At 31.6% G+C, this 27,216-nt stretch overlaps 2 protein-coding genes across 7 annotated transcripts in view; both read left to right on the top strand.

Moving 5' to 3' along the window:
* The first annotated feature begins 883 nt into the window (after nt 1–883).
* Nucleotides 884–10,184, top strand: SIDL (SIDL trafficking protein particle complex subunit 10). The gene is made up of 14 exons (XM_088182694.1): nt 884–1,050; nt 1,124–1,347; nt 4,570–4,959; nt 5,026–5,325; nt 5,388–5,603; nt 5,671–5,924; nt 5,992–6,174; nt 6,241–7,168; nt 7,234–7,422; nt 7,488–7,718; nt 7,783–8,043; nt 9,034–9,115; nt 9,173–9,304; nt 9,377–10,184. The coding sequence occupies exons 1-14, from the start codon at nt 960–962 to the stop codon at nt 9,511–9,513; spliced, it is 3,618 nt and encodes a 1,205-aa protein (XP_088038820.1). The 5' UTR covers nt 884–959; the 3' UTR covers nt 9,514–10,184.
* An 8,260-nt stretch (nt 10,185–18,444) lies between these two features.
* Nucleotides 18,445–27,216, top strand: part of Dys (Dystrophin) — a 623,806-nt gene continuing 615,034 nt past the window's right edge. For all 6 annotated transcript variants that reach the window (XM_088183010.1, XM_088183009.1, XM_088183008.1 and 3 more), the window contains exons 1-2: nt 18,445–18,494; nt 24,940–25,123. In XM_088183010.1, the coding sequence (XP_088039136.1) occupies nt 25,021–25,123 (103 nt within the window). In that variant the 5' untranslated portion in view covers nt 18,445–18,494; nt 24,940–25,020. The remainder of the gene's footprint in view (nt 18,495–24,939; nt 25,124–27,216) is intronic.

The raw sequence follows: 27,216 nt of genomic DNA, 5'->3' as shown, positions 1-27,216 counted from the left end.
GAATCGATAAATATTTATAATAAGTAAATAATACTGAATATTCATATGTATATGAAATATACTATTTCAATATGATATAGCAAAATAGAAAAGTTTTTTAACCTAAGTCTAAGTTTTTTAATGATCATGCCCGTACTCGATTTACATTGAATGACAAAAAATAGTCTTTCGTTGAGTATTTTTCTTTCCGTTGGCATGTATCGAAGAATTATCGTCATTTAGTCGGCCAACAGAAATATCTTGTGTCGTGTCTATCCCGATTGCAAACATTTTTGCTACGATCTGTTTCTTAATCTAATTTGCCATAATGTCTAACAAATAATTAATTGTGGTTTTAGATAGAATTGTAACTCTCAGTTAGGATTTTTTGCTAATATGGATATTTCTTCAATCAAATTTTGAAATATAGAGTCGAATTCAAACGACAACAACAAAAGTATTTCTAAGAAATTTCCAAGATTAAGGTTTATATCCAAAAATAGTTTTATACTTACCACGATAACTTAAGCCATGCTTACTAATCAGTTTTATTATTAGCGGTGTCTAGAAACTTTTTCATTGTGTGCAGTTTCTTGTTTTTCAGTAAGAAGAGAAACGATAAGGCCCTTGTAATCCAACATAAAATGCGCATCCACATATATTCTGACAGTTCCCAGTGATGCCACACTTATATTATAACTTGTCCTCGAGAGTAGAAGTTAGTGCTGTTTTTTTTTTTTGGAAAGGTGGTGTTCGAGAAGTGAATTTATTAAAAATATTTTGTGTGCATTTAGTAAATAATAAACATATTTTATTATTAGATGTAAACATTTTTTTATAGTTGAAAATATTTGCTACAAAAGGTACTAAACGTTGAGAGTTAGCTTCTAGTTTAGCTCCTCTCACAGTTATGTCAGTGGGTTAGCGCGTTCTCCGTGTCCGAGTGCGGACGTCGCTTCGATGCGTTTCGGCCTCGACCCATGAGCGATGGGGGCATCAGGGGAGCCGGAGAGTTCGCCATGAGATCGACCGCCTCTCGGGGCGCTCAGCCCCACAGAACCCTCGTCACCTGTCAGTGTGACGTTTCGTACGTTGACCGAAGCGCCTCGTTCATATTATTTATTTTGGATGTTTCGATCGACAGGCGCCGGCGACTGGAACTTGTTCTGCAGTCTAGAGGCGCCCCTGGTGGCTGCCGTGCCGCAGGACTCGAGCGAATGGCGCAGGTCTTACGGCAGAGTATTCAAGAACGTCTTCGTCGAGGCGACTTTCGAGCAGTTCAAAGGCAAAGACTCGCTCACGCTCTCCGGTCTCCGATGGAATTTAATCGAGCAGCCTGTGTTCCATATATATTGGACCGACTGTACGGTCAGTTGTCATTTGATTCTACTCTACTATTTCAATCAACTCTTCGTCACTCGTACAATATCCCCTTCGTCCCTTCGTCCCTTCGTCCCCTTGCGATCACATAATTTCGCCATACAGTTGGAAGCAATATTGCGCAATTTCAAGATCATAATATTTTTCATGTTATTTTAGCCATTCTTTTTGTAATATGTTAAGAACCATACACTAGGTTTAAAAACATATTTTGCTACTTGTTAATTATATCGGTGCCACGCTTAGAAACCAGATTGTTATGAACACCCTCTCCAGCTTTTGGCTCTAACGTTTGCAAGAGTGGCCAACAACGTTTTGCTACGTTAGTTCTTTATCCTTGTGCGTGTGTTTATTCCCCAAACATCGGTTGAAAATCGCATTTAATCATATAACAGTGTTGTTGATAACACTGAATAACATTCAATGACACTGATAAGTGGTTAATTGCGATTTTTAACGGATGTTTGCGAATTAAAAAACGTTGGCAACTTTCCCAGACGTTAAGACCAAAAGCAGAACAAATGTTTATAACCATTAGTTTCTGAGCATGGCGCCGATATAATTAACAAGTATCCATATTTTTTTTCATAAAAAAAGTTTATAGATAAATATTTAAAATTAAACAAAACATCATTTCCTGATGAAAAACTATTTTTTATTTAACATATAACAAGTTAAAAGATATGAATGGTGTAACAAATATCAATAATTAATCACTTCATCCTCGGGACTATTTTTAAAAGTGATTAAAAATAATCACTTTCTTTTATTGCGTTGTGGTATGAAAATTAATAAAGAAATTAGTTAAACATTATTTATTTATAATTATTATTATTATTGAAATTTAAAAAAATAATGAAAACTTACAATCAAACAACAAAAATCGACATGTGTATAGGTACTAAAAAACGTTTGAATTGAAATCCAATGGCAATACACATTTCAATGTTTGTTGGAACACATCAAATTTTTTTTTAATTTTATACGAAAATGTTTACCATCTGGATATAACACACAATTGTGAATGAATAAAAGCCCACAACTTCTATTTTGTTCCCTAAATTATGAAAACATCCAGTAATAAACAAATATGTTCGAAAGTAGGTGCATTTTAAATAGAAACATGTAAAAAAAATACTAGAACTGTAAAGTGTCAGTTTTATTACTTGATTTATAAGGGTCAAGTGTTTTCTACTCAAACACACATGCAAAAACGTGTAGTAAAACAAGGTATTCCGTGGAATGGTTTTGCATCTAACACCAACTACATTTTGCACGTATTCATGCATACATTTAGGCGAAGTGGTTAAATTAATTTATTTATAAAAAAATTTTAAATTAAAAAAAAAAAATTTTAGTGTCTTAGAACACAAAAGCTGTGAACTCCATCGATCAATATTTCAAGCTGACATAACAAAGCTCCTTAGAGCAACAATATTTGAGACCTTCCTGCCACATAAATTCCCATGTTTATTATACACGGTTTATGACAACTCTTTGCCGTCTCCAACACAGTGGTTATCTAGCGTTCATATTAAGACTTTATAACAATATTACGACTTACAATAAATGAAAATCGAATGAAGCATGAGAGTTCAAAAAACAATTATCCCTTCTCTGAAGTGATAATTGGTTTTGCCTCCTATTGATTAAAATTCGGTTTAAATACACTTTAACCAATACTTTCATATATGAAGTCAGTAGTAATATCGGTAAGAAAAGCTATCATAGTTTTAAAACAATATTCGACTGTAGACAAACTATGGAGCAGTATGAGAGATGCAACATCTGTCTGTTCTTATTAATTCTAAAACTATAATTAGTTTTAAAATTTCCATTAGGTCAAATTGGATTTGGTTAACCACTTGACAGTTTTGCCCGAGCGCGACTCGGGCGCGGAGTTTGATCGTGTATTTACTAGCCCGAGCGACGCTCGGGCTAAACTTGTTTTGATTTGTTTGGTAGTGATTTCCCTGAATGACGTTCGGGCTCATCATGTTTTGACTTGTAATAGTGGTGGGGATGTCCCTGAGCGGAAAAATATGTGCATACCAGAGAGGGAAAGTTTGTATAATGAAACGGAAGGATAAAAAGGACGGAACATTATTATCAACAGTACACAATCCAAAAATGGTAGAAATCGAGAGAAGGGGAGATTCGATAAGAATTCCGGAACTTGTTGGGGACTATGAAAATTTCATGGGTGGTGTTGACAGAATTGATCAATTAGAAAAAATAATAGATATTATTGCCCGGATTGTGATGTAGGGTAGTGTATTGAAAGTTTTAAAATTTATCATACAAAAAAAATTATTGAATTAATTGTAACTTTTTGAATTTTTTTTTTTGAGATCTTAAAAATATATTACTCATTAATTATTTATATAAGTCAGTGATTATTTTCCTTAAAAAAAATTATATTACTTGGTAATTATTTTCCTTAAAAAAAATTTTTGTTTGTTATTTTTTTTAAAAAAAAAGGTGACAATTTATGGACATTTTTTTTTAACAAAAACCAACTGTTAAGTGGTTAATTTGTGTAGGTTAGGTTTGGGTTTGAACAGCAAATGTACGCTTTGCAACTGGGAAATTGAGTTTCATAAACATTTTAGATCAGCGAATAATTTAACTAGTGCCTATTGGTTAACTTGTATATTCACTAGAAGAAATATATATATATATCTACTGGGCTTTGCTTTCAATAAAAAACTATAAGTTTTAGAAATTACGCAACATAAGCCTACTTATTTCTCATGGGATGTTTGGTTTTATACTTAGATATTTTACTGTTTTAAAAATATGATAGCTATCCGTACTGATATTACTAGGGACTTCTTATATGGAAGTATTGGTCAAAGTGTATCCAAACCGAATTTTGGTCAATTGGAGCGCGTAAAAACAATTATCCCTTCTCAGAAGTCAAAAATCCACGTCAAAAGCTAAAAAATCGTGTCGTCGTCGTCGCAGTGGGAACGCTCGGTAACGAGCGTTGCCACTACGATGGCAACGACACGATTTTATTACTTTTGACGTGGATTTTTGACTTCTGAGAAGGGATAATTGTTTTTGCGCTCTCCTATTGGGCAAAATTTGGTGCAATGACGCAATGGGTATTTTAACAAAATATACATTCCGGCTAGGATTGTGTAAATATAAGTTATATAAATCCTTTTCTGAGTTTTAATCGTTACATATTTTTTAACATTACAGGATGTGGAGTTTTATAAAAGTAACACGAAAGATGATATAGAGTCATGGTTCAAAACACTATCCGAGAACAACATCACCGATTGGATGATCGTTCTAGTGGAGACGTACGACATCAGGAAGACCAACAAGTTTATGCCTCGCACTACCGTCTTGGACAAGATTCGCAACGATTTCGCGTCCAAACACGGCGATCGCTGCGTATCCGTCATAAATCCCATCAAGTCCGAATCCAGATCGGCCGAATCATGGAGAGGATTGGTGACCCGGATCAGGCACTTAGTCCTAGCTTCTTACAATAAAAGTTTAATCAAGTTCGAAGAGCACATGAGGGAGCAGAGGGAACGGAGAAACGAACCCGGATGGGATTTCTGCGAATATTTTTTGCTACAAGTACAAAATTGTATTTTATAAATAAAATTAGATCAGTGTTTTATTAACGTTTTATATTTATTTTAGGAACAACTCGCATTCGTTTTAGAAATGCTGGGCTTGTATGACGAAGCGTTGATACAGTACGACGAATTGGACGCTCTGTTCACTCAGTTCGTACTCAATTCCACCATCGGCGATTGTCCCAAATGGCTGTCGAATTTTCAAAGTTCCGTCGAGACTTGGCAAGGAGTTTGTCTGCGAGTCGGAGTTCCGCACAAATATAGAGAGTCGATCAAGAAGTCCAGCATGACTTTGGTCGATTTTAGGACGTATCTTTTTCAGAGGCAGAGCGCTTTGTTATTGCTGACGTGTCGACCGTGGGAGGTCAGTCTTAGCGGTTCGATTCAGTCGTATAATGAGAGTTTTTGATATAATTATTATTGTAGATTGCGTCACGGTGCTTGTCGGTCGTCCATAATACGAGTAAGGAGATTACTATATTAGAAATTACCGTCCCGGTGGGAGCGTTCGCTTGTTGGGCTCTCTTGACATGTTTGGAGGTTTTGCAAACTTGCGAGAAATTAGCAGCGAACGCTACGCATCAAGTGGTTCAACAATGCGCTACACATCAGGCTCCTTTATGGCATTACGCTAAAGATAAAGTACGTATATCTGCTTTAAATAAATTATGCAAACGTTTGTATTTATAAAATTGTATTATTTTTATAGTTATGGGAGTTGGGAAAGCTCTGTGGATTGCTTCCCGGTACTCCAGATCCATCGTCCGATCAAATTCATATGGTTGTTACATTATCGGCTGGAATGGGCGATGTGGAGATCACGGATTCGTCGCAAATCCCCGATTCTCCCACTCCGATGGACAAGCTCAAAGAAGCTCTAGGTTCTAAGCAACAGTTTCAATTGCATTATTTAGAATTAGCCGAATTAGCGATGGGTACATATAAACACATCGGTAGATTGAGGTATATCGTCGATAACGCTTTAAAATACGGTTTTGTAGTTCGTTACTTAACTCTCGTGTTCTTGTAGATGCGCTAGATTTATTGGACGTGATTTAGCGTCGTTTTATAACGACTTAGGCGAGACGAGTAAAGCTTGTGTTTTTTTATTGGACGCTTTAAGATCGTATGAGGAACAGGGATGGAAGGATTTGGCCGCTCAGACTAGAATGGAATTGGTAGCGTGTTATCTTAAAACGGAAGATTTTGAAAGGTATGTGTTCATTTTTATTATTGTATTAAAGCAAAGACGGACACTAATCTTATGATTATGTTGCAGATATACTAAACTATCGGCTACTATTAGTTGTACTAACGAGTTGGAAATCTTAGTTCGGAACTTTTACTTTGACGAAATGCTGAAATGTATCAGAAACAAATTAAACGATAACGACGTACCGGTGTTGTCCGAATTGAACGAGTGCTTTAAAGTGATAGCCGTTGAAATTCTTTCTTCGGAGCGGGAGAATTACGTTAAAGACAGTCCCGTCCGTATAAATCTGACACTAGAGAGCTTTTTCCCCAGAGAAGTGCTATGTCATCGTGCCGCCGTATCCGTCGAAGATTACAAAGAACCGAAAGCAGCAGAAAAGAAACCCCAAGACAAATCGAATAAGACTGAAATAAATTTAAGTAGTAATATTAACGGGAAGGCGTCGCCGGCTAAGAAAGCATCGCTAACCAATCAAGATATAATAGCGAGCGACGACGCTTGTATTAAAAGTTGTAGAATGGACGAGTTGAAACCTCCGAATCCTCTCATGTGTCCTTTGAACATGGCTCTGCATTTGGATTGGAAAGAGGACAAGACTCTAGACACGGCTTCGGTTCAATGCAATAATCCGAAGAGTAAACTGAAAAGGACCGATAGCAGTAAATATAGAAAGCAATCTGCCACGCAAAGAAACGATTATACGAATTGTTTCAGTGTAGAAAATTTTTTAATAAAGCCCGGCACAAATGAGATAATATTAGAAGTTGTCGCGAACAGATCGGGTCAGTTTCGCCTCGGACAGATATCTTTAGTAGTCGAGAAGAAATTGGAGTATCTGTCGAACGCTTTATCAGAATGCAAATTATGCTACGAAGTCATCACTCAAGGGATTAATATAGCTTTGAATAATGCGGATCCGAGGAAGGATTTGATGGCCGGAATCGAACATCATATGGAGCTGGTTCTTACGAGCGGCTCGATGAGTTTACTAGAAGTAATTATTATTTAATAATTATACAAATCTAGAATTTATCTCTAATTTTAAATTATTATTTACAGAAATGTTTAGTACACTTGAAAGCGTCCAACGGATTAACCATGGCAATAAGTAGCAATAAATACCAAAATCTAGTGAGAGAAGTGGACGTTGAAATTCCGTCTTGTAAACCGTTCAGTACGATAACAGTACCACTTGTAGTGTTTGCTTTTTTGCCACCGAAAAAGGATAAGAAATCGTTGGAGCATAAGGTAAGGCAAAATAAACCGAAGTACATATTCAACTTATATTTGATTGTTATTTTATCAAATTTAAGGTATGGCTTCATTGTCCGTGGGTAGAAAATCCTGTTATTGTGACTCTTCACTTTTCGCCGCCGTTCTACGCGTCATTGAGACTCTTGACGTCAAACACCCGAAAGTTCATCCATATAACTTTGAACATGTCGACTTCCGATCAAATCACTTTGGTGGTTTATAAACCGAACCTTGACACCGAGAATAAAGTCACTCTGGTCGATCTGAATCCGAAAGGCGATCATGAATACGTAAGTTCGTTCGTCTGAAGATATTTCTTTTAAATATCGAAGGCTACATAATCTAATGTTTTAGGTTCTAGATTGCAACGCAAATACTGTGTCGTTCATGTGGGAGATTCAGATGAATCCGTTGGATAAATCTGAACAGATCAAGACCGTCTTCTCGATATTCTATCGGGTCAAGGGTAAAACTGAATCTAAAGAGTACAAGTGTCCGTTTGAGATGCAAGACTATCAAACATTGTTTTTGATCAAGACAAAAGTGGAGCCGACGAAAGGATCGGAGTTTTGTCGAGCTTCTCAAATGTGCTATCTACAACTATCGGTGCAGAAGGTGTGTATTATTTTATTTTTAATTCGTGTAAATCGTGATCATGGCTATTTCTTCAACACTGAACTCAATTCCAACTACAACTAGTAACACTAAATAAAAATCATGACATTTTATATAAAATTCTGTTCCTTTAATATGCAAAATTTTCAGTGCATAATGCAAATATTTTTTAGAATGATCTATTATGTATTTTTGCATAATGTTACTTTGCTTATTTTTGGACTATTAGATTTAGGTACTTATTTTAATTTACTTCTATTATACAGCAAGACAACAAAAAATATACGCTCCTGTGATGTACACTCAGTGTACATGTGTAAAAATTAGTGATTTAAAATTAGAAAAATACTAATATTATAATGCTTATTTTTTGCCTAATTCATGAAAAGTGCAAGCCCGTTGTTTCGTTCATGAATTAGGCAAATTATCTGCCGAATGCGTGAATTGTTTTGCTTATTTTGTGCATTGTCCATCTTCATTTAGAATGCCAAAAAAATCTAAAATTATGAATATGACGACATACAAACTGGTTAGGTAAGGAGCGTGAACACCCCATGATTCGTTGCAGAAAATTATTCATGGGGTGTTCACTATTCCGACTAACGTTTGTTATGATAAATAATTATTTTATTTCATTAAATTACAATATATCTGCCAATCTCCCGGCATCAGTTACACGATCACATAAAGTACATTGGATCCTTCAACAGCTTGGTTCTTGGGTGTTTTAAATTATAATTTCTCCCAAAACTTCGACATGTACACTCAGTATACATCACAGGAAGCGAAAGTTTAAGTAACTTTTTGACAAGTTTTTACAACAGTACAAAATATATTTTTTTGTGGTAAAGACAATATCTTTACAAGAAGTAATATGAAATAACAATTTTTAGATCAATTGCCATATTTTTATTCTTAACTAGTTCTATGAAATGCTGTGAAATCGTCTATTCATGTTTTATAGCTAAGAAAAATAAAATTTATTTTTAGGTAAACGAGACAGATCACAACTCTTTGATGTACGAAGTATTGGCCGATCAGACTATGTGGGCAGTTTGTGGTAGAACAGCAGGTAAGAAATTTGAATAATTATGATCAAGTTCTTTATAAACGATGATATTTTTTATAGGCGTGATTACAATGGACAATACCGAACCTCAAAACGTAACTTTGGACGTTATGCCTCTCATAGCCGGATACCTACCTTTACCGACTGTGAGACTTTCTAAGTATATAGCCGCTAATCAAACTGCTGTTAGAGGTATCTAAATATCTAGCTCATGATTCTTCACATACAATTAGCATAGTCTTTATTTATTATTTCAATTTTTAGATGGTAGAAGACCGGATATGATGAGCAGTACGGCTCATCCACGATTAGAACCGTTTCAACCCGGTCAAGTTTACCATAACGGGAAAGCTCAACAAGTGCACGTTTTGCCTAGTGCGAATAGTAGCGATGCTCATTAGATTAATTTTATAGTTTATCTAGCTTTCATTTCAGCTTTAAATGTTACACGAATAATAGAATTTGATTTGTCATGACACGTATTATTTCAACATGTGTAAATTCTGGTTTTGTAAATACTCATAGTTTAATTATACGGTCTACTTGTGTATAACTGAAGTCATTCGATGCGGATAAAAATAATATTTTTTTATGTAAACGAATTAAGTCTTTACGAATTGTTGTATATTTCATCTTCGTGCCATTAAACTCGCGTTATTTTTATTTTTTAATTTATGATTGTAATTTTTTATTTCTTTGCTATTTGGAGACCAATGTGCGGGATCAACTGCTAGCTTCTTATTTAAATTCCAAAAAGGCAAATTATACGTAAAGTTTTTATTATAGGCATATTGTTTTTTATTTTATATATTAATTGATTGTTGCAATTTTTCTTTTGAAATGAATGTTAAATTATATTAGAACGGAGTATCAGCTCAATTTTTCAATAGTACTCCATATACGTATGTGTTATTTTCATTATATAAATATGTTATATTTATTAATATAATCCATGTTGTTTTTTTTAATAAATAATCCTGTATATGTGTAAGTTTATATTATTATTATTCATTGTTAGATATTTGTTTGTTATTAGAGACTAATCTCTATTAATAAAAAATGTGTTTTATTATATTATTTTACATATGTATATGTAAGTCATACCTCATATTTATTTATTATAATCATATCTAGCTATTGAATTACTTTTAAAGAAAATTTTGCTTTGAAATACACTTCCATTATATTTTTCAATTTTGTGATAACATACTCGAAACTTCAGTCAATTGTGCATAATTTGCTATGCAATACTCATTCGTTCTAATGCTATTTTTATATTATATGATATATAATAAAAATGGTCAATTTATGTTCCATGTATGTTTATTTATATTAATACAAAAATACAACGTTCCACTCTTCTTTTTAAAGAAAGAGTTTATCGATCACTCTGACTGATTATAGTCCCTTTTCTGTTATTTTGTTGTATCGATTTTGTTATCCTTAGTCATGGTGGAGAATATTGTAAATATTATATAACGTTTATATTATATAAATAATGATTACAAAAGTAATAACCTTGTTATTGGATGTATAATGAAAATGCGCAAATTTTATTAAATTATAAAATCAAGTACTGGACTTATCTTATTTTCAATGAAAGTTCGTTGACATTGAACACAGCAATAACAAATACCAGGAAGAGCAAGATCAAACGTTGAGGCTAATTTTGAACTCTCTCTAACTCGCAATGCATTTATTGCATTGTGACTCATGACAGTTTTTTCGCACACTTTTCAATGTGATTCATGACGGACTTCCGACTATAAGTTACTTTGAGAGTTTATATTTTGAGACATTATATTTATAATTAAATTTGATTGTTTTAAAAATGTAAAAAAAACATCTTGTTTATGATACTGTAAAACCCCATCTAATTCGTTTATTTTTCCATACTTAATCAATGAGCATTTCCTTTTTATTATAAATCCACATCACAACTGCAGTGGCTCCTAAACTAGCCCGCGATTGAAGATAAAAATATATCTTCTAAGAAGCACAGTTTTTCCTCATCGGCATTAACAAGTTTACTTTCAATTCAATGTAGTGCAAAACAGTAACTATTTGTGGAAGACTATAAATAACTACTAGTTTTACCTAATTCTTTAAGGGTGCAATTTAATAATGAATTATTTTGAGGGATGTGTGCATTTAAATACATATTTTGCTCCATAAAACGAATTGTTTGTGCATTTATGTAAAGTAAATCTTCGGAAAAGGAGTCATTGCAGAGTTATTCATGGAGTGTTCACTGTTCTAACCAATGTTGTCGAACAGTAATGCACAAACAATTCGTTTCATGGGACAATTATTTTATATATTGCTCATTAAATTTGTTCTTTTTAATTAATTAAACATTAACTATTCCTCTAGGTGTACTTATATTAATTTGACATAGAGTGCCTTAGAAAAAACGAGATTCAGTAAGGGCGCTGGGAGTCCAAAAAGTTTAAGATCCACTACGTTAATTGTTGCAAAGCACTTGCATAAAAACTGTGGATATAACTTGAGCAAAGATAAGGATTGGTTCATATCTCCAATGTACAGGTACCAAACGCAGCATCCTTGGATCACGCATTCCATAAAATGATGACGTTGACAATTTTACAGATTTCGAATCTACCGTTATACAGTTGGACTAGGTACACTAGCACTCTTCTGCATGCATATGTTACTTCAGAGATACGAAGTACGTATATTTATTTACATATGTTTCATAGATTTTAACCCTTTGGAGTATTCTGTCCACATGTATTGGATATCTGTTTTTTACTGATAGCTCCTATATCTATAACGCCTGGACATTTTTTTCAATTTATTTAAAATGTATAGTATTTTTATTGAATATATTTTATAGTGTGTGTATGGTGCACGAGGCTCGAGGCAGTGTGTCCGTCACGCTAGTGTTACCAGAGTGCCGCCAAGTCTTGGCCATATTAAAACCTTAATAAATACATATATAAATTGCCCCCCTACATTTATTTCTACTAGCGAAAATATAATTTAACTTATAGGCGCTAGTGAAATTCTGTGCTGATCTATAATATATATGAAATTCAATTTGAAAGTTGCGAAACGTATATTTGCTGTTTAAACCCTAACCTAACGTACACGAATTAACCAAACCCTACTTAGCGTAATGAAAGTTCTAGCACTAATTATAGTTTTATGATGTCAAAATATAAACTTAGCCAACTCATCTCTCAGGGTAAAATAAGCTGAAGAAGAAGTTCAGACAGACGTCGCATCTCGCATATTGCTCCATAGTTAGTCTGCACTTTGATATTACACTATGTTTTAAAAATATGATAGCTGTTCTTACCGATATTACTACGGATTTCTAATATGAAAGTATTGCTCAAAATATATTCAAACCGAATTTTGATCAATAGGAGGGAACAAAAAACAATTATCACTTCTCAGAAGTCAAAAATCCACGTCAAAAGCAATAAAGGGATAATTATTTTTTGCGCTCTCCTATTGGACAAAATTCGGTTTAGATTTGCTTCCTTCGATTGTCACTTCGTAATATTGTTATAAAAAGTTTTAATGTAAAGGAACGTTTCTACTGCGACGGCACGATTTTATTGCTTTTAACGTAAATTCTAAACATACTCTCTTGAATTTAGCCGGGAAAATGCATGTCATTTAATGAAATCGAAGTATTATAAATGTGACCACTGACTGGCCAACTTATGCCCCCCCCCCCCCTGGAAAAAGCTGAAATGACGATCCTGTTTACGTTGTATTAGGATGACATGCCACGCAAAGACCACACTAGCAATACTTACCAGCAGATCTCATTTAATGATTGTAAAATTTATGAAGATAAGACTATTTTATATAAAAAAATGGTTCCACTAGAATTTTTCCATCAAACAAATTAGACAGATTGGTCAACTTTAAGTAAACCACGCTCGATTTCGTAAGTTGCCGGAAACTGTATAGTATCATGCCAGCAAGTCTTGATGATGAAACTCGACGTTTGGATAATCCAAGGTCGGCGAACTTGGCATTCTTTTAAAGCACAAAAAAGAGAACATTGCGTTCATTTCCATCATTTGGACGGATCCCGTCTAATAAAGGCACTTTAAGTTAAATTAATACGGCGGGCAGCATCACTACACAAAAACTCTATAAATCATTAACAATTATAATTTATCTTGATACGAATGCGGGACTCGATCCTCTGTCATTATTTATTGGCCATTTATGTAACGATAAATTTTATCGCTGATGGTTTCCTCGAAGGAAGTTGTCTGAGAATTTGTGCAAAGATATTGTATTTCAATTTAATTTCTAAAAGCATTTATGACATTCATGCAATTCAGTGAATATGCTGACATAGAAGCTGTGGAAGCGTAGCTTCCAATATTTATTTTAATTATCTATTTATTTTAACTACTTTTCATTATTATCTTTTAAATAATCATCGGGAGCTTTGATTATAAGGCGTCACGCTACTATAAATATATGTTGCGGTGCAGTGAATATGTACGTATGTAGTATGTACATGTATCAGAGGCGACTGATGCCGTGAACCAAAAAGTTTTACATTAACTGATCTGAATTTGTCAAACTCAATAGCAAAAATAAGAGTTTGGTTTATAGATTAAAAGAATTTTCATTAACTAAGTAAAAAACTATTATTTTAAGCAATTTTATTACTTTTGTAAATTAAAAAAATAATACAAATTTAGAAGAATCAATTTTAAAAATTTTCTTCAATATATAAATTTTAGGAAAAAAATGTTTTTACCGTTTTTGATTAATAGTGTATTTTCATATGATTCACAATGTTTTTTTAAAAGTGATACAATAGTTTTTAAATATAAAACTATAATATCAATATTAAAAAAATGGACATATTTCGGTACATACTACTAAAAAAATTTTAATATTCATATTTATGTAACAACTATCAAAAAAGTATATACTGTATTTGAAATATCAAAACTTTTGTTTTTTGCGACCAAATAAATAAAGACTACACTTATCCCTCGATTTATGCGGTTATAAAAAAACATATTTTTGAATACTCTGAATTACGTGTAGCGTGGCGATGTACAAACGCGTTTTTTAAAGACTTACTCTCACTTCTTGCACTTGACCTACACCTGGAACATCTCCCACTGCCCATGCAGTGTCTTCAATTGCTGTTTTGAATGTTTACTTTATAAGTTAAAGAGACGTTAAAATGTACATGTGAATATTATTCGATTGCTTTATCATAAATTTCGATCTATGCCTCGATTTACACGTATCTACCGCGTTAATCGAAAGATTAGTATATATTATATTTTATTATTTTTATATAATAAATTTATTTATCATGCATAATATGATTTTAAGGCATTGAAAATACAGTCAAAAATCTGATGACTATTTATTAATTATTGATTAGATTATTATGTATCTTAATTTAAACCGCAGTTTTTAATTAGTAATACTAAGAATATCTTTGAATTTTATTATTTGGTGAAACTTATAAATAACAATGAATAATGTACAATCGTTCTTGAAAGCTGTTTCATGAGTTTATTTTCAACTCGCAGATAAAGATCTGGAAAAAATATCATTAGATAGAATAAGTATGAAAAATTAAATAATAAATTAAGTAAGTCAAGAAAACGATATATACAAAATAGATATTATTTTAGGATTTTGTGATAATTTTCACGCATCCATTCTAAAAAGTCAATTGGATAATAGTATCAATTTAAGTACGAGAATTATTTAAGCCCAAAAAATGTAGCACAATAATGTAACGTGTAAGTTAATAATAGCGACAAAGTGACCACAAAATTCATTCCAGGATTATTTTTCGCACAGGATCTCCTTTCTTCATTGTATATGGCTTCAAAACCACAATGCGAAACGAAAACAAAAAAAGACCACTCAAAAGGATTATCTATATGGGTTGTGTTGTTATAATTTGTAAAATTCCGGTTTGTCGAAGGCCTTCAAACCGAAAAAAATAATAAAAACCACACGGTTCACCTTTCAGCATACGAAATGCGCTCCCTTTCTACGTATTACAGGTAGAAACTGTTCAAAGGGATACCTTTTGTTACATCAGGTGAATGGCAATTAAATTATCATAACCCAAAAATATAATAGACACTTCAAGTGACAACTATGTTTTACAAAAATAATATTTACATATTTAAAAAAGTAGGAAGTCATCGTCTTGCACAATACAACATTTTTCATTGACTTGTTTTATATGGTAATAAGTTTCAACTTCATTCCAGTTTCTGCTAAATAGCATCTTGCTTAGTGCGAGATTCCGGGATCCAGCATGGTCCATTGTCTTGTCGAGTGTTCCGAAAGACTCTTAACATTAATATTTTTGTTTATTTTGATACATTTTAAATTGCAAGTAACACTGTGTAACATATTTGCAATCGCAAATAGATTAACATTATCTAAATTACATAAGAACACACTACTTAATTTTTATTGGCATATGTGCTTATCGTTGATGATATGCAGTACTGTATTCTATAATAATACTTATGAACATATTAGGAATATTTTTTTTCAAATTATTACAATTTTTACAATATTTTTTATATTCTATAAAGCGCATATGCAAAAAGATACAAGAAGGTGTCAGGGTTTAATGAATAAAACAATATATTTTATTATTTTAATTTATTCTATTTTACTATATACATACGTACATATAGTCTCCATGGTTACATGTTCCTTAGAAACACAATATAATTCTCGTGACAATAAACATACAATTTATCAATACAAGAAAATGTCTGAATTACAAGACTACAAAATGCTTAGAGGTGAATTCAATTTACAACTTCTCTTTATCAGTTTTCCAAAAATACTTATCTGTATATAGATATTAGATATTGATGGAATGACAAATCTTAATTGTAATTTTACTATATATTTGTATCTCTAAAGCTATTACACTCTTAAAATAGCTAAATGGTTTAAATGTAAAATATATAGTATTATTAGTGTTTACTGTATTGATTAAATAATTTTCTGTAACCACACGTGTCGGTGTTTATAAATAAATATGATATTATTCTTTCCTTATCTCTAATATGTATTTTTAAAAAAATGTATTGCGCTGCAGCTTTACGTTTAATTAGTATTTATTATAAAAAATATCAAAATCCCCATAGAAGATTCAGTGCAATACTTAGTTTATCTCCCAAACATTTATTTTTGATGGGTGAATAATAAATATACTTGATTAATGAATTCTATATATGCAAAACAAAGTTTTGAGTATGTGCTATATATTTTTTAGCTGTAATACTATGATTTATTATTAATTTGTTTGTTAAGACCATCAATAACCATGTTGAAATTAAAACGTACAAGATCCGTTAAACGAATCATGAAAATAATGGATTTTAAAAAAAAAAACAGAAAATACTCCACCAAAATACTGTTCTTTCAAGCAAATAGTTCTATATTTATAGGATTTTTGCGATCCATGGTGTGGGCACCTGCTTAACATTTAAAGTCAAATAATATATTCTAATGAAAATATACATTATTGATTCGCCTTAAATAAGAAGAGTCGTTGATCTCCTTCCATTTCTCTGATAATATTTATGTTGGAGCTCTGCCATATAAAAATTATTTAAACTCGTAATTTCCAGTGAACTTTACTTTTGGCAAATCAACGCAGAAAAGACCTTCAAAATCCAGAGAAAGTCAGGGGCTTCCACTTCGATCGTCAGATTTGGTCCAGTCAAGCAGCCTTTCATCGTTAACCCTATGAGTAGTGAGTTAATTTTATGTATTTTTCTACAATTATTTTTGTTGTTATTTATTTATTATTATTTCATATTGCATTTATCGTAAATTAAAAAATAGTTATTCTCAACGTTTTATTGCTTTGATTTTATTTAATAGCAATAACCATAGCTATAACCGAAAATATCCTTGTGCTTGGTAAGCTCGTTGAGAATCTGGATGGCTCGTGCAAGAAAAACGCTGACGTATTGGTCGCGTCAGGGGAGAATAAAGGACGCGATCGCGACTTCTTATATAAAAAATAGTCACGAGCTACCCGAAATAGTATGCATATTTAAATCCTCTGGGCTAATATATAACAACAAATAGAGAATAGAGGGGGGGGGGGTGTAGAAATAAATTCATTGTAAAATCAAAAATATCATGAAAAACACTAAATTGTTTAACAAAATTTGCATTACCTGTTTTTGATCCTTATTATCGTTTCTATAGTTATTTCAACGTGAACCTTGTACTTTCTTTTCTTTTGCCAAATCAATAAAAGCAAGAGATTTTTTTTCAAGGGTTATTCTTTAGTAAAAAATAGGTTAAAACCATTCTAATAAAGAATAGCAACACATTAATAATTATTTTTCATGAGGTATAAAATTGATTCATATTTTTTTCAATACGACTTATAACTGTATATTGAATAGTTTTGATTAATTTTCTTTAGTTTTTGAGTCCACGACATGAATAAAGACTATTTGATAATATGCTTAGAAAGAAGTAGTTTTTGCAGCCTTGGATAACTCGATTTGCTTTAAAAACATATTTTTGCTGCGTAGTTAATCTAGATCTTAGTTCTTGTAACTTCTTCCTTATTTACTTCATAAAAATATAATAAAAAACACTATACATATGTGTTATGTTAGCTTAGGCCCACACAGCTACTAGGCCGCAGCGGGCAAAGCGAACTGGTAATAGGCTGATTCCTTTCCACTTTTCACAAGAGCACTTTTTCCCTTCAACTTTCAGCGAAACTCGCTGCTAACGCTAGAAACAAGATTTAGTTTAAATAAAAAAAATCAGATTAAAATTAAGCATGAAACATTGCGACAGAAATCTCACATATAAAAAAAGCAATATTTCTCTTAAACCATGACGAAAAAATGAATTCATTTTAATTTCTCATGGAAACGATCAGTTATTATTTTTTTAGGTTAATTATGATCTAAAACAAATTATTATTAATAAAAAACACAATTTAATGTTTATACGCGTTATGCAAATTGAACAGCGATAAAATATCTTTAACCGTTCTAATGCTACGGGTCAGTCGCTACTGTACAGCACAGTAAATACTGTAATGTACAGTAGCGACTGAGTATATTAAATATTTTTTGTTTATTGCGTTTTTAACGCGTAAATGCTAATATTTAAAACATATTTTTTTTTGAAAAAAATTGTACACAGCACAGGATATACACAAAAGCAAATTTAATAATAATATATGGTACTTGTTTTTATTATTATTTTATTTAATTAAATTAATATGTTCCTTTGTAGTAAGCGTGTAGTGTCTGTAGCGTAGTGATGTACGAGCGTAGTCCAGCAGTTATATGGTAACGCGCGTGCGCGTTCGGTCGCGCCACTTTGAATCAACGTACAGTCTCAGTTTCAAACTCTTTTATTTTCCCGCCAACGAGAAAAAAATAGCCATAAACATCCAAATCGCGTGCATAAACTCCCCCTCTTTTAAATATTGTGCATTACCGGAAAAAAAAAGTTTTAATTAAATAATGTTAAAATGAAGTGATAACAAGTGTTTATAGTGCAATGAAAACATAACAAAAATCGATTCGTTGATTATTATGATTTATATACAATTGTTTTATTATTATTATTATTATGTACAAATTTTGCAATAAATTAGAATGATATATGGTACAAATGTGTAGGGAAGGATCATGCGACAGGTGGTTTGTTGTCTGTTGATGAGTTCATCGCCACCATTTTATGGTATACAGTGACATGTTCCGAGTTAGATATTCATCTGAAACAGGATAGTGTTCCGTGGTGCAATAAAACGCAGCAACATCACAAAAAGTGATATAAATCAAGCCTATGGTGCGAGTGTTTGTGTGCGTTTGTTTGTCCAAATGAGGGTTTCGTGTGATAACAATTTACAACGTGGTCTATGTGAATGTATCTAGTAGGCCAAATTTACCAGTTTGAATATTAATTCTAACATCATAACAAGTTATTATTTTTTTATACTCAATCTAAAGTTTGACAAATCTTATAAATTGATTAATATATTATTCGCTTAATGTTGCAATGCTTTGCTTCAATAGAATTGTGCCAGATTTAGTGCAATCATTTTATTAGGAGAAGTGGAGGATAAAGCGATTCATTAGATATGCTTTAACTTCTGAACGTAAGATTTATATGATGATGAATTGGAGTTTATTTTAAAAGCATTTAAATAATGATAAAACATATGTCAAGTAGTTCTTGAGGATAAATAATATATTTCTCTAAGAATCTTTGAATATATTGTAAATATATTTCAATACATTTCTGTAAAGATATTACTGTAACCTGTGACGTCATTAAGAAAGTTGCAGATGGGATCATTTGGCTCCCTTGAATTTTGGCAGGAAAATGTATGTCATTTAATAATTTGTATTTTGTGAATTATTATCTCAAAAATCAGCAAATTTATTTGTTGAAAATTAAATTAAATTGTTTTACAATGACTGCATTTTTTTATATCGCTGCATATGAAAGGGTGGGTCCGTGCCAGACTGCGATGCCGTGCCAGATTTTATTACTTTTGACGTGGATTTTTGACTTCTGAGTAATGTTAATTGTTTTTTGCGCTCACCTATTAGTAAAAATTCGGTTTAGATATGCTTCATTCGTTTCTCACTTATATTACTATAAAAGTCGTTTTCACTGAGACGGCGACGGCACGATTTTATTGAATTTGACGTGGATTTGAGGTTGCGGATCAGATGGGGAATTTGTTCACCTTGAATTTGGCTAGAAAAATACATGTCATTTAATTTTTAAGAAATTATTTAAAAAACGACCATTTTGCTGACCATTCTGGAAAAAGCCGAAATGATGTCCTTGACTGTAACATTTTTTTTTACATAGTAAATAAATTGATTTAATTGTAGAATTACACGCTGATTTTCGTATCATATGTGTTTTGTTTTATGTAGATTTCTATAGAAAAAATATTCTCTTAGTATGCGACTTAAATAAATAAACGCATAATCAGGATACACTAAAGCTTTTCCCAAACAAATTGTTAAACTATTTATTCTAAAAAAGTTAAAAAGCTGATCCACCATCTTGTTTTAAAATGGCCTTTTTGTTAAAAAAATCTTAGAGAATTAAGTAGGGTGTAAAAATGTTTTAAAATATAATACAAATTGAAAATTAATAGGAATTAAAATATATTTTAATTAAATACTATATGTTATACTATATAATACGTTATTAGTATTAACGTAAGGTTTTATATGGGATGTAACAATTTTTGTATTAACATTATACCTGTCGAAGATAAGGTAGAATTTCGTTAAAATTATTTAATATATAGTTACATACATAAATTGATATCTCAGTTATTTCTATTAAATTGATTAAAAATAGTGGCTATTTTAAATATTAATATTTTATTTTTAAAAAATTATAGAAAGGAGTAAAAATATCAAAAAACAATGTTCGATAGTATAAATTAAGATCTAATATTAATTTTATCATATTTTTTGGGTGGACTTCTAATTTTAATTTAACGGTAATCTGAAAACGGTTAATATACTATATTGTTTAAAAATGGCGGCTTTTTAAAACATTCGCAATTTCTGTAAAAATGATACTTAAAATAAAAATAATTTATTTTATATTTTGAACGTATGTATCATATGCATATACATATATTTGAGATAAAGATGTTTGTTATCACATTTCATTTAATAAAATTGATATTTTACTATGTACATAAATATCTCAGATTAAAAAAACTTAACCTAATTTGCAATCTTGATTAAAGATAGGGTCTATTTTAACAAATCAAAAATTGGTAAATCCATAAAAATAATATATTTTTGGGTAGCCTTATATTTTAATTTATTGAATTAAGTTAATGCTTATTTATATATTCTGAAAAATTGATCATATAAATTTCTTGGCTAAGTTCGCTAGTCAACCATATCCACCATATTGTTTCAAAATGACAGCTATTTAAAACATTAAAAAATTCGTAACTAAAATTGGTAAATAGGGCAAAAATGTTTTGTAATAGAAATTAAAACAAAATATATTGGATATAACGATTTTTATCGAATAAAAATTTTATTTCTATTATATGTTACTGGAAATCCTGCAGGAACCGATTATTTATTTTACTGTAATAATTAAATTAAATTTTGTAAAAAAAATATACCGCGTATTCATAAAAATTATCAAATTAATAAAAGTTTATTTACTAATATAATTAAAAACCAGAAAAATTTTGGCTTAAATGAAATATTATTTAAGGATTTAAGCAAAACTTAAAAATGTATGATATCTCTAAAACTGATATACTCATAAATTTCGTGATAAAATAAATTCAAGAAAATAATAATCATTTTTACATGTACAATGAGTGTACATCATAGGTGCGTGTACATTTTTTTCACCGCACTAACAATGCATTTTATATATATTATGTAAGCAGTATTAAAAAAAATTGATAAAATAATATAATGTATATTAAGTCTATCCTGGCTTAGAATTATTATCAGAAGTTTCGAAGGTGTTTCAAGGTGCACTGCATATAAAACAAGGCATTACATCACCGTTAGCATAATAGTCACAACAACATAAAAAAACTACTGTGAATTTCAAATGAGAGATGCTCTATGATTTAGAACTTTTTTTCAGTTGTAACATTAATATAATTTACACACATACAACAAGCAAATGTGGCTAGTCACGAAATTGTTCGAAGATCTTGACCTTTGGAGAACGAGAGCAATATAGAGTCGTGCAATGCTTAATTGAGTTTAGTCTAGTAGTTGGTCTGATGTATCTTGTGGTTGGAATTTTGTTATTTTTGGACTGTTGTAGTAACTTGTACCTTTCATCTATTTTTAGAAGCACACCCGATGGGCATAAGGAAAGAGCAATTTGTATTCAAATGAGAATATTTGCACATCTTAGTGATGTCATGATGTGTAACATCATAATCACGACTTCTAAATTACTGTGTATATACATATCTTTTTTTTTAAATTGCTTCTTTTCGCGAATCCAATTTTAGATAGAGGTTAGTGGTTTGTAATCTTTTTAAACGGGCAACACCCGTGATAACCAGCGGTGCATAAAGCGAACAGGTGAACTTAAATCACCAGGTGATAAAATCAGTGGCGTGGTGTGTGGTTTCCGATTTTCATTGTTCTTCACTAATGCAGCTTTCGTTTCGATGGGAACAATTTGATGATTTTTCTGTCGCTTTCATATTCACCGTGCTGTTTATTCGCAGAACCGTTATCTTTGAAAGCAGGACTTTTGCAAGTGCCAAATAAAAGAATTGTAAAAATACATACATACATATATTGAAAAGATAGCATTTTTTTATATATGTATATAAGCCTTTAAAAAAAATTTAAATAAACATTTTATTTCTATGACTATAGATAACATATAGAACCACTCATTAAAACTATTTATAACCTCAAAAAATCTATTGTATCTGAAACTTTTACAAAAATTACCTAATCATAACTGTACAACGCTCTCTATTGCAGAACTACAATATTTAAACCAGAATTTGGTAAAAAACGACAGACCAAAATTCTTTATGCTTAAAATGCATAAAACTTTTTATTTTAATCAAAACCATATATTCTCAAACTTTTTTGGCTCAATGCATTATTCTTAGAGACATTTTCTTTCATTTTAACGCCTTTTTAGAAAACCATATTTTAACTATTTTGTAACAAAATTAATATAGACAATCAATTGTGTATATATTTTTTAGAGTGAACTCAATTATTAAGTGTCTATAATATTATAAAATCAATATATTTTTATTTTGCTAAAATATATTTGTAGCTGTGTGCAATAAATTAAATTTTTAAAAACTAATTGGGAAATAAAACACATTGAAACTATAATTTAAAGCTTCTTATAAGCGACCAATTAAAAAGTAAGCTTCAAATGACATTGTCAATAATCTTATTAATATAATATATGGTAATTTAATAAATATAAATGGATAGTAAAGCTCAGATTTCCGCTATTAATGGGATATAGCAATAAACCCAAAAATAATTTATTTTCATTAAATTTATATTTAAATTCATTATAATAAACCAATATTTTGTGCTAAAATGAAAAAAATCTTTGGTTTCCTGTGATGTACACTTAGTGTACATGTCATCTTATTGTGCGAGTATCTCTATATTGCGTCGAATATCATTTAATTTTAAAAATATTTTGGAGGATTTTAAACTCCTGATCGATGGCATGAGTAGTTTGATCGCATCAACGTCAGTTCCTCGAGAATAATCGGGTTATCTAATGTATAATATTTATTCGTTTTAATCTCATTATTATGCCTGTACTACAGTCTCTTGAAGTTGGCCAAGGTTGGCCAAGGACAGAGAATATAGTGGGTTATTTCAGTCGAGTTTGGTTCTGCCCGCTCTAAATTCTCTCGGAAGTTGTCCGAGGTTACCGAGAACGGGAGGTAAAGTAGGGGTAATTCAGTCGACTTGGCCAGCTTCGAGCGCTTCCGAACATTGTCGGCAAACGGACCAAAGTCGGAGCTGCTCTTTCGAGCGCGAGCGGTGAGATACTTCTCCTTTCGCTCTCTCGCGTGCTAAGTGACGAGAGTGAGAGAGATAATGATATGATTTTTTACAAACTGAAATACAACGAGTAGTTCGGTTAAATTTCAGTATGCGCGTAGGAATCCTATGGTCAACACGCATGACGAGTGCTGCATCGTGGTCACGTGGTCAAGTTATAATACCACATGCTTATCGGGGACTTCAACAGACACTTACTGACATCTTTGAATATTTTAGGGCACCAAAAGAGATTAATTATATTTTTAATAGTATATTCTTCTAACAGATATCGTAATTATATATTTTTTTATAAAATTAAATAATTAAAATATAATTAGTGGTACTTGATTTTGTTAAAAAAATCGTATATATATATCCTTATGTATTTTCCTAGATCGGTTTATACAAAAATCACACCATAACGAATTCTTATTTAGAATCGATGGCGACAAATTCTAGGATAGTCACAGATGTGGTGTTCGTATTCTGAAGTATCATTTTTATGCTTTATGGAATTTTGCAAAAGCCAACAAATATTTTGCGTAAATTGAATATTTTGATATTATATTGGTGAGTGCCCACACAAACTTTTATAATTATCAGTAGCGTAATTTTAATAATATGACAATTTAAAAATTGCGAATATTTGGCACATTTTTCGATCACGCGCAAATATGGGAGGTGTACGTGACAGAAGCCGCCGTCCAGACGTCATTCGCTTACTCGAAGTCATAGATCTCGGCCGACTTCGGTTGTAACTTCGGTTCGGACAACTTCCAGCGAGTGAGGTTCAGGCATTATAAATAGTAAATATTTTGTGTTTTTGCTAATAAAGAGGTATTATCGATGAGAAAACAGAATGTGGCACAAAATTTGCCTCTTAACTCATAATAATATTATGTGTCTATGTTTTTTAAATATTTAAACTACAACTATTATTACCAGTACTATTTCCAAATTAGTTAAAACGCACAAAAATCGTTTAAAACCACTGTCTTCGATCCAGACATTCGCCAAAGCTTATCTACAATAGTTAAGCCAAATGCAACTAGTTATCAACGCAATTCTCACAATCTAAAAAAATACACACTCCACATTTTTTTTTTGACTCACGATCAATACCAATAATTTATCATCAGCCTAAAAAATAAAACTGTGGCTACTTGCATAGCATTGAACCCTTGATTAATGGTCAACGAACCGGTTTTTGTGAAGTTTCGCATAATTTGAAAACCGCCATCGGTTCTTCCGCAGCCATCGTTTTGCGAAGAGTGAGATTCTATTGTGTGCAGTGCTTTTGGTGATTTTTATGATGATGCCGATCGCTTCGTGAAGATGTCGTCTCCCATCCAGAGGAAGGTCACGTGGGTCGTGGATGTGGGAGAGCCGCCGGCCCACGAGTTTCTGCCGTTTGAGAACCACATTCACCACAGTAAATGTAAGTAATAAAACAACAAATCTATGGTCAATCAATGACGAAATCGATACGGTCAAATACCGTTTTATGGGCCTGCATCGTTGGAAGATAGGGACAGATTTAATTGATGAATGGGAATCGGATGAGCGTTTATCGTCATCGTAGTCCAAGTATAATTGATAATAATTTTATTTACATTTTTATGTTATTGTAGAACATATAGTCTATTTTTAGAGGCATAACTGTGATAATGACGTAAAGAGCGTAAATAATTGATAGAACGAAACGCGTTTCACCCACTAATCGGTAGAATAGTGTTTTATTGGAAGTTGTACAATCATCCGGAAATGTAATGTGCATTCATAATTAAATAACTCATTTCGTTGATTAAAACAACAGATTTAGCGCTTTAGTTTTTAATTAATGCAAAATAAAACAAAACACAATTTACGTTTCATAAATCACTACAAAAATTGTGCTTATTTTTATATAAAGTGTAAAGTCTTGATGTCTAAAAGAGTCGTGAGTATTTTCTGTCTTTTATTCTGGCCCTTGACCGAAGCTTGGGAGAGAAGGCCAATTTAGAGCCAATAGTATTATTGTTTAGCTCCACATCTTGTACTTCCATTAGTAAAGGTGTAATTTACATGTGAAATTTTGTGGTCGAGCATCCGATAATGACACATAGCATAATACTATTCGTGAGCTAGGTTATGAGTATTGTTTCTAGGATTTTTTATGGTAAATATATAAACATTTTTGTGATAAATAATATCGAATGTCTGCGTAGCTATAGTGAGTTTATTCTTAGGTATTCTTACATTATTTTTCGTGTTTTTTTTTGGTCAGTACAGGGCTATTGTTGAAATCCTCTTAATTAAATAATGGTTTATAAAATAAATAAAACATGGTTTCAATCGCAAAGCGCGATATTGCAAAGGCGAAGCGTAAATTTATGAGTTAATAAGGCGTGTTTAAATTTTTATCATATAGTATGACATTGACCGTCGCGGGAAGGTTGTTTGAAACACTTCAATTGCTGTAAAAATGTTTTAATCCCCAATAGATTTATTTGCCATCCACGATTCTTAGACGTCAATGAGAGTCCAAGCATCTTGGCCATAGCATGCGTTTTGCTGGGCATGTTCCAAATAAATTAGAGTGGATTATGGCAATATTCAGTTTTCTGATATTTAGTTTAATTTGATTTGATTGACGTATTGCTATTAGGACAAGTTTTGTTATGACAGCATGACATGTGATAGCTATGAGAACAAAATGGAAGCGTAAAATTGGCGTCGACATTCAGTCTTTTAATAAGAATTTAAAAAAAATTGATAACAAATCTTTAATATCAGAAATGAAAACTATTTATTTTTCTAGTTATTATTTAAAATTATTTACAGTGTAGCGAAAAATATTATTTAGTGTTAGCCAGAAATCTTAACACGTTTTTTTCAACAAATAATTTTGAAAAATTGATAGCAAAATGAACTTATATATTGGTTTCAGAATACAGTACAATATATTTAAAAAAACGTACCTTAAAAAATGCATTATATGACATCTTTTGGTAGTGATGAAAATTTTAACGATTTTAAGGATCAGTGTGGCAATAAAATTCTTAAAATATAAAGTGGTAAATATAAAAAATGAAGATATGATTACTTTGCTATCTACTTATTTTTTCAGTAAGAATGATGTAGCTTAAACTTATTCAATTTTCATAATAATCGACTTATATTATCTTTCAAAAAGCGCAATTCGCTGAATGTTTCTTATCAACTAGGCGCCACTAAATAATACAAATACAGATAAGTAATGTTCTTTACTATATTTGCACACTAATGACTGATGAAAAAAATGAGAAATTATAGTAAAATTAATTTACGATCGAACATCTCCACAGCTGTCAGCCGTTCATCACAAAAGGCAATGATTGTTTACTTTCAAGGTCATGCGTTAAATTTGGATGGAGAAGTAATCAATTTAAGAATAATAAATGACAGTGTATATTTTTGGATGATGATTAAGCGCATAACCGCAGGAAATATTTTTTAAAAATTATCTACTCGCTCAACTGTCAGTTTACAATAATAATTACGATCGGAGTC

This window comes from Plectrocnemia conspersa, unplaced genomic scaffold, assembly GCF_051122295.1.
Source record: "Plectrocnemia conspersa isolate PC_06_02 unplaced genomic scaffold, ASM5112229v1 ptg000003l, whole genome shotgun sequence".
Lineage (NCBI taxonomy): Eukaryota > Metazoa > Arthropoda > Insecta > Trichoptera > Polycentropodidae > Plectrocnemia > Plectrocnemia conspersa.
This window is presented reverse-complemented; position numbering and strand designations above follow the sequence as displayed.